Source organism: Rhincodon typus, unplaced genomic scaffold (genome assembly GCF_021869965.1).
Source record: "Rhincodon typus isolate 14 unplaced genomic scaffold, sRhiTyp1.1 hic_rhity00007080, whole genome shotgun sequence".
Taxonomy (NCBI): domain Eukaryota; kingdom Metazoa; phylum Chordata; class Chondrichthyes; order Orectolobiformes; family Rhincodontidae; genus Rhincodon; species Rhincodon typus.
The window spans coordinates 1-9521 of NW_025972718.1; the positions used below are offsets into that span (position 1 = coordinate 1).

Consider the following 9521-nt stretch of genomic DNA (forward strand, 5'->3'; position numbering starts at 1 on the left):
AGATGGGGAAGAGAGGGGCACACAGCGATAGAGAGATGGGGAAGAGAGGGGCACGCGGCGATAGAGAGACGGGGAAGAGAGGGGCACACGGCGATAGAGAGACGGGGAAGAGAGGAGCACGCGGTGATAGAGAGATGGGGAGAGAGGGACAGTGAGGAAGACATGAAATAAGACTGGGAGGAAAAGGGAGACATGGATGAAGAGAGGGAGTGTGACGTGGGAAGAGAGTCAATATGATAATGGCAGGCACTTGGGGTTCGGTAAGGACAAAGAACCAAGTGACTGCTTCATTTCTGCAGAAAGTAATAGAATGAAAGCATTGAGGTAATGAGAGCAGAGGTGAGAGAAAGCTGCTGGGACTGCGGAAGCAAAGAGGGAACTGAGGATAAGGAGAAGTTTGGAATAACAGTGAATAAAGATTTTGGATGATCTGGGGGAAGGAAGGGAAACATACCAGGAACAAAAGCCCAGAGGTGGGAGTACAGTGGTGAGGCAGTGTAATGTGTAAATTCCTTAGGCCTAGCATACACATTTTCTGGTTCATGTTGTATGGTGTTTGAATTCTGAAGGTTTCTCCCAGTACCTAAGGTGATGAAACCAGTTTATCTCTCTTTTTGACAGGGACACAAGCTGTAACATAGTCATCAGCAATGAACCATTATTCAGCAGAAAGCCCATCATATTCAACCCAGACTTCTTTGTAGAGAAACTTCGCCATGAGAAGCCAGAGGTGTTTTTGGAACTGGTTGTGAGCAACCTAACACGTCTCATCGACCTTCCTGGAACTGAGTTTGCCCAGCTGATTGGTGAGGAGGAGCCCTGTTTACCAAGCAGCACCAGTTCCAGTTTCTTCCGCTCATTTAACTTCCTGAAACGTAAAGGTCAGTGCAGAATTTAAGATAAATATTGGCACAAATTGCCTGGTGTTCCCGGCCCGTAGCATCATTAACCTCAAATGACTGACCTACATGGCCATCTGCTGATCCATACTTAGCAAAGATTTCATTTTTATGTTTATACCAGCTACACCCGATATAAATCATATCCACCAGGGAGCTTCAATCAATCCTCTTCATGTTACAGATCTTTGTGGCTGTGCTAGAACAAATGAGAGAACAGTATAATCATATGATTGACAATGACCAGTAGCCAGAATATCTAGAGAGATAATCACACCATACATAGGCAGCCGGTTTTAGGGAATCGTTTCATTCACTCCAGAGCAAATTACCCACTTTCAAATCTGAGGTGTCAGGTTGTGGATTTACCACAAGCAACTGTGAGCTACCCACTTCAGACAGTCGTCACACTGGCTGCAGTACTCTATAAATCGGCTATGGTAATGTTCATAGAGTCAGTCTATTATGTCTCTATATTTAATATGGGGAAGCCTAGCACTGAAGTGCAAAAGAAAAGGCTGAAGTATTTGCAGATATCTTCAGCTGGAAGTACCGAGTGGATTATCCTTATTAGCCTCCTCCTGATGTCTGTTGCACCATTATGCCAATGTCTAATCAATTTGATTCACTCTAAATGATATCAAAAAGATAGTAACGGCACTGGATACTGAAAAGTCTACAGGGCCTAACAACATTCCAGCAATTATACTGAAGACTTGTGCTCTACAACTAGCTGTGCCCCTAGCCAAGCTGTTCCGGTACAGGTAGAAAACTGGCAATGTAGAAAATTGTCCAGGTATGGTTTGTGCACAGAAAGGACACATCCAACACAGGCAATTATCGACCTATCAGTCTACACTTGATCATCCAAAAAATAAAGGAAGGGGTCATCAACAGTACTATCAAGCAACTCTTGAAAAGGAATAATCTCTCAACTTGCAGGGTTCCTCTGGGTCGTGTCCTGGGGCCAACCATTTTCAGCTGCTTCATCAATTATTGTGTGAGTGTGTGGCTCGTTGGTCTAGGGGTATGATTCTCGCTTAGGGTAGTGTGTAGTGGTGATATGCGAGAGGTCCCGGGTTCAATTCCCAGACGAGCTCGGGTTTCAGGACAGCACGGTGGCTCAGTGGTTAGCACTGCTGCCTCACATCGCCAGGGACCGGGGTTTGATTCCACCCTTGGACGAATGTGTAGAGTTTGCACCTTCTCCCCGTGTCTGTGTGGGTTTCCTCCGGGTACTCCGGTGGATTGGCCATGCTAAGTTGCCTGTAGTGTTCAGGGATGTGCAGCTTAGGTGGGTTAAAGGGGGATGGATCTGGGTGGGATGCTCCAAGGGTCAGTGTGGACTTGTTGGTCCGAAGGGCCTGTATCCACACTGTAGGGATTCTCTGATCTATGATTAAAAAACCTTCCCTCCATCATTAGGTCAGAAGTGGGGATGCTTATTGATGATGTGTAATATTCAGCACCATTCATGGCACCTCATACTGAATCAATCCCATGTTCATATGCAGCAAGACCTGGACAGATCAAGGCTTGGGCTAAGAAGCAGCAATAACATTCATGTCAGACAAGTGTTAAGCGAAAACTGATTCCAACAAGACAGAATCTAACCATTAGCTCTGATTTTCAATGGCATTACCATCAATGAATTCCCCACCATTAAGATCCTGGAGATACCATAAACCAGAAACTAAACTTGACCAAGCACATACAAGAAACAGTTAAGAGTTCAGGAATTCTATGGTGAGTAAGTCACCACCTGTAGTGGACAGGAGACAAATCCCAAGGCAGAAATACTCTGCACTTTGCTGAAAGGGTGCAGGTGCAACAACACTCAAGAAGCTTGACGCTATCCAGAACAAAATAGCCCACTTGATTGGCATCCCATCCATCACCTTCAACATTCAGACCCTCCATTACAGATGTATAATACCATCTACAAGATGCACTGCAGCAACTCACGAAGGTTCCTTTGATAACATCTTCCAAACCCCTGAAATCTCTACCACCCTGAAGAGCAACAGCACATGTGGGAAAACTACTTCCAAGTTCCTCTTAAGCTACATGCCATCCTGATTTGGAACTATATTGCCATTCCTTCATTGACACTGGGTGAACTCCCTTCCTAGTTCCTAACAACACTGTGGGGGTCTCTCCACTCCAAAAACTGGATACTCAACACTACCTTCTCCAAGGCAACGGGGGAAAGACAGTAATTACTGGAACAAAAACAGAAGTTGCTGGAAAAGCTCAGCAGGTCTGGCAGCATCTGTGAAGAAAAAATCGGAGTTAATGCTTCAGGTCCGGTGACCCTTCCTCAGAACTGGCTTAGCCACTGTCAACACATTGTCTCAAAAAAAACAGCATCTGTCTGCAATTCACCCAGCCACTGTAAACACAACCTCTGAGTCCAGACCTTATTTCCACTCTCTTAAGTCCAAGATACAAACAAAATCTCCTGTCTACCCTCATACCTTCTCTCACTTTGTCTCGCTTATGGGAGCCACGTTTTGTTCCCTCGATCCTATGCTCACCAAACTCCTGACCACCCAGCTTCTCCTGCCCCACCCAACCTATTTCACTGATATTATAAAAGGTTGCATCCCTTCAGGTTTTGTTCCACTTTCTGATAACAATCTGTTATCATCACTCTTTTCCTCAAATAAACAATTCTTAACACACCAATAATTATTCTAAACTGATGGTTATTCTGGACAAGTCGGATCTCAGAATGAAACCTGGCTTGAAAAATAACTTTTATTTTTGCAGTTGGCTACCATAATAGTTAGTCACTTAACATATTAAGCTGAAATTGCCAGCGTTCTTGTAACAAAAGAACTTAAGTTTAATCCCACAAAAAGGAAAGAAACACAGACAAAAACTATATATATAATACATATATTGTATGCAAGTCAATTTGTGAAGGTTTTAAACCACAACAATACATACTTATCCTATTTCCTAGCAATATCCCTTTCAGATACTCAATTGCAGAGAAATATTGCTCCTATTTTAACTATTTAACTTCTTAACGGACTCTAGTTTTTCTTCTTAGATTGCTGAAACAGTATAAAATTTCTTTCCAATTCTGATGGCCTAAATCACTTTTTAGTTCTAACAGTCTGAAAACACAAACCATCTCAACTTGGAAATTTCACAAACTAATCTGCTCTTCTTCTGGGATGAAACTGTTCTTCTGAAATGAAAGCTTTATTCTTCTGCTTGGATGAAACTGAAACCTGATTCTTCTGAAATAAACTCCGTCTAAACTGGCAGTGGCCTCTTATCATTTGTTTTTCTGTATGTCATAACCTCAGCAATGTTAACACTACTTCAACTAACATCACAGGTATCCTGATAGATACTTAATAAGTCTGATTTTCTTGGAAATGATATATTTAGGTCACTTTTCAAAATTACTTCCTGACCCTTTTAAAAGGGAACTTACTATCCTATAACTGAAACCAAAATCTATTTTATTTCTACTTTTAGAATCCAAGTTTCCATATGATAATACATACTTCTACCAGAGATCTCTGCCATCCACACAAACTACCATCCCAACTCCAATCTGCTTTTCCTCTCCAGTGTCCGATAAGCCTTGCTGCCTCCCAAATCGATCTCCATCTTTTCTAAAACTTCATATTTGAATCTCTCCATTTTAGTTTTTCCCTCAGATAAGTTTCAAAATGGCTCTTATCAAAATCAAAAACTAATGTCCCATGTGAACGTAAACAAGGTATCTTCTCCCCAGATAATATCAACCTATGTAAAGCTGTTCACAAGGTGTCCACAACATTCCCTTCCAGTCATGGCTCTATTCTGGTATATCCCATCTCATTCTAATCTATATCTCCCCTTACCACCTGCATCATTATCCAAAAGCACAGAATTTGTTTTCACATATATGCTAACCTCATGCAGCTTTACTTCAGCACCACTTCTGACAACCCCACTGTTGCTAAATTAGATATTTCTTATCCACTTCCCCCCAAGTACTGGAATATTTGAAATTTCTCCGATCAAATTTTGGAAAACCCGAAGCCATTAATTTTGCTGTAAACTTTGTTCTCTAGGTACTGAATTCCATTCCACTCCCTCAACAGTATGAAATCAGGCCTGTTTGTTTGATATCTTATTGTCACTTTCAAACATGTGATGAACTTCTGATCTCATACCTACATTATCACTAAGACCACCTATTTTCTTCCTCTGGAACATTGCCTGATTTTCCTTCTCTCAGTTCATCTGCTAAAACCCTAAAATCTCTAAACCTCTCCACCATGGTTTTCTTTTTTAAGATTCTCCTTATAATGTTACATCTTTTACCAAGCTTTAGGTCATCTGATTAATATCTCCCTGTGTAGCTCCTCATTTTGTTTTCTGCTGCTACTGAGAAGTTCCTTGGAATGTTTCATTATACTGAAAGTGCTATATAAATGTAAGCTGTTCTGAGAGTGAATAAGTGAAGAAGTGACAAAATTTCTGTTGATGGGATGGATCAGGTAGTCATTGTCAGCAGTGTCATGGATACTTGTGCATTTTAATGTTTGTTTGTGATTTTTAGAGAAGGGAGTTGTGTTTGGAGCTCCACTAACAGAAGAAGGAATTGCTCAGGTTTATCAGCTGATCGAATATCTCTACAAAAGTGAGTGAAACTGCAACATTAATTCAGTAATAAGACATCTGGCTGGCTACACAGTCTTGATCTGTCTTCACTGTCTTCTGTTGCCCTCTCTGCCCTAGTCTCCTTTTAATTCTGTCCCAACCAGCTTCTCCTGTTCAACTTTTTCCCTCCATCTTACCCTCTCCTTCCCTATTTTTGCTCCCTTCTTATTTCTATCTTCATCTTGTTCTTTCCCCTTTTCTAATAACATTACTTAGAATAAACCTTGAACCTGCATTTCAGCCCCTCTTGTGCAGCTTCTTCTTTAATCCCACGTTACAGGGCACTCACAGTCTTTCATCAAGCAAACTGTCTTGCAATATCATTGAAGCTGTTCAAAAATTTTATGTAACAGTGAAACAGAGAATCAGGGAGAATTTGAAAATGATTATTTGCCTCTAATGATTAGAAAGCACAGACAATCCGTCATAATCCTGAGCTCAGAGGTGTATTGATAGTTAGCCTCATTGCGATGAGTTTGGAGTCACATGTCAGCCAGATCAGGTAAGGATGGTAGATTTCCTTCCCTAAAGGATATTAGTGAACCAAATGGATTTTTGCATGTGTTTTTATATGCTCTTAAAGTAAACACTTACCTGACAGTTCTATTTGCATCATGTCACTAACTCTTCCAGCCTTAAAGACCATGTGTTTATATCTCTGTCTTCCTCCATCACAGATCTCCATGTGGAGGGTCTTTTTCGTATTCCTGGGAACAGTATGCGACTGCAGTGCCTGAAAGAAACTTTAAACAGCGGAGTAGATGTAGATCTGAATTCTGGAGAGTTTCATCCAAATGACGTAGCAACTTTATTGAAAATGTTCCTTGGAGAATTACCAGAACCTCTGCTCAGTCATAGACATTATAATGCTCATCTCAAAATAGCAGGTACAAGGAGTCACAGTCTGTGTAAGAGGGATAGGGAGCAATAGTCTGTGGGTGGGAGAGATGTACGAATATATGGAATAGGAGCAGAAGTAGACCATTTGGCCCCTCAAGCATGTTCCGCCATACAATAAGATCATGTCCGATCTTGTTTATGTTTCAAATTCCATATTTCCACCTACTCCTAATAATCTTTTGAATTTACTGCCAAATAAGAATCTTTCCACCTCTATCTTAAAAATATTCAATAATCCTCTCCATGCCTACATTATCAAGACCTCTCAGGATCTTTGTAAACTTCAATCAGGTCACCTCTCTTCTAAACTCCAGTAGAAGTAAGTCCAGCCTGTCCAACCTAAGACAGCCCACTCATTCTAGGTATAAATATAGAAAACCTCTGAACCACCACCAACAGGTATTGCTTACACCCTTGACTTGCACCTTCTAGATGGTGGACAGGCTTTGGGGAGTCAGGAGATGAGTTACTCAGTGCAGGAGTGTTAGCCAAAGCACTTAGATGAGTGATCCAGTTCAGTTTCTGGTCGATGGTAAACTCCAGGGTTTGATATTGGGGAATTCAGCGGTGGTGATGTCATGGGTGATGGTTAAATTCTGTCTTGTTGGAAAGGGTCATTGTCTGGCGCTTGTCTGACAGGAACGGTATTTACCACACAACTGTCTACAACTTCCTTATGTTTTCACAACATCTTTTCCTACATATGTTGACAAAATTAGCTACCGTGTCTTCACTTCCCTCACCTAAGTCATCGATGTAAACTCTTAAAAATTAGTTAACGCCTCTGCACAAACTCTTGCAAGACTCAACTTGTCAAATCAAACAAATCAGGCAAAGACTGTTTGTGCGTCGTTCATTTTCTGGCAGCCAAGTCATGCAAGATGTTACCCCCTACACTGAAATTTATTTTCTGCAGTAGCCTTTGATGTGGTACTATAAGAAATGTCTTCTGGAAATTCAAGTATAGTATGTCCACAGGCTCCCTTTATCGACAATGCATGATACTCCTTTAAAGAACTCCCTTTGACAGAACCATGCTAACTCTTCATGATTACCTTATGTTTTTATACGTGTGCCAGCTATAATCTCTGAGTAAGAAAGACATGGGTAGAGGAAGCAGCAATCTAAATGTGAGAGAAATGGTTATATGGCACAGCAGTACGTGAAACAGAGAACCAGGTGTAGGGAGCAGCAGTATTTTGTTGAGAGAGTTGTATATTGGGATTAGCATTCGACTTGAGAATGACAGGGCAACTGCAGTGTTTGTGTGTGTGTTTGTGTGTGTGTGTGTGCGCGCGCGCGCACACGATAGAGAGAGAGATGAACAGAGAGCAGCAGACTGCATGAGGGAAAAGCAGATACAGGGGTGGGTTTAAACTGGTTTGTCACATGAAAAGAAACCGGAGAATAGTTGAAATTGGCAAGAAGTATAACTGGTTATTGGGAGTAAATAAAATGGAAAGTGAAATTAGAAGGCACATGAGATGGACGTGGATACTAGCAAAGCTTACAGTTCAAATAATGCAAATTAAGGACATAGAATCTGAATGTTTCAAATGCTGTGTATGATGTCAATGATTTAAAGGCATAAGTAGAAGTAAACAGATTTAGTCCAATGGATGCAGGTTAACCAGTTCTGAGAACTGAAATATTCAAAGTTTTTGACATGTAGGAGGGAGAGGCAAAAAATAAAATGATGTGGCATTGTACTGTTGGTAAGGGATAGGATCAGTGCATTGGTAAAGGAGAATCACCAATTGGAGAAACAGTACAAGCTATGATCAATGTATGCTATCAACAGGATGCATTGCAGTAACTCATGAAGGCTCCCTCAACAGCATAGAAGAATCATAGAATCCCTACAGTGTGGAAACAGGCCCTTTGGCCCAACAAGTCCACACCGAACCTTGGAGATCCCACCCAGATTCATCCCCCTATAACCCACCTAATCTACACACTCCTGAACACTACGGGCAGTTTAGCATGGCTAATCCACCTAGCCTGCACATCTTTGGACTGTGGGAGGAAACCCATGCAGACACGGGGAGAACGTGCAAACTCCACACAGACAGTCGCCCGAGGGTGGAATTGAACCCAGGTCCCTGGCGCCGTGAGGCAGCAGTGCTGACCACTGAGCCACCATGCCGCCCGAAATCTTCCGAACCTGCAGCCTTTACCACCTAGAAGAATGCAGCAGTGGCTGCATGAAATGCCACGACCTGCAATTTCCCCTCCCAAGTCATGCAACATCCTCACTTGGAGCCATATCACCATCCTTGCATTATCACTGGGTTAAAATCTTGGAGCTGTCTTCCTAAGAGCAATCTCCCCACGTTCCAAGGGTTACAGTGGATTAAGAAGACAGCTCATCACCACCTTCTCCAGGCAATTACGGGTCGGTAATAAATGCTGACTTATCCAGCAACACACACATCCCATGAACAAATTTAAAAACAAACAGCAGCAGTATGGTGAGGCATGCTATCAGTCTGAAGGGAAATATGTAGCATGGGTAAGGGAGTGAATGTTGGTGATTTTAATTTGCATATAGACTAAGCACCCTAATGAGCAATCATGTGGAAGATGAGTTTCAGGAATGTGTAGGGATGGTTTTCTATAACAAGAAGCAACTGCGGAGAGAAAGCAGAATTAATGTTTTGGATCCAGTGACCCTTCTTCAGAACTGATTTTAGATAGGAAATATATGCTGACAAATGGGTGGTGGAGATGGAGCCCAGAGGGAGACAAAAATAGTTGGGCAAACAAAGGAATAGGGTAAAGGTCAGCCTGGGAGAATGAATAGCTACTAATGGGGACCATTAATGGATGACAATGGGTTGTTTGTAGTAGCAGCCCATGTGACAACAAGGTCTGTGTGTGGGTGTTGGAGTAAGGACATGTTTTCTCCACAGATGCTGACAGACCTGCTGAGATTTTCCAGCAAATAAAAACCAAAAGAACTGTGGATGCTGTAAATCAGGAACGAAAACAAAGTTGCTGGAAAAGCTCAGCAGGTCTGGCAGCATCTGTGAAGGCGAAAACAGAGTTAAC

General features: G+C 42.0%; 1 protein-coding gene across 1 annotated transcript; it reads left to right on the forward strand.

The window, feature by feature from the left end:
* Positions 1–621: 621 nt before the first annotated feature.
* LOC125482205 (rho GTPase-activating protein 19-like) lies at positions 622–6457 on the forward strand (the record flags this gene model as incomplete). Its single annotated transcript, XM_048594217.1, has 3 exons — positions 622–881; positions 5470–5550; positions 6248–6457. Coding segments are annotated over 3 exons (551 nt in total), but the record flags the coding sequence as incomplete, so codon positions are not given.
* Positions 6458–9521: the final 3064 nt, after the last annotated feature.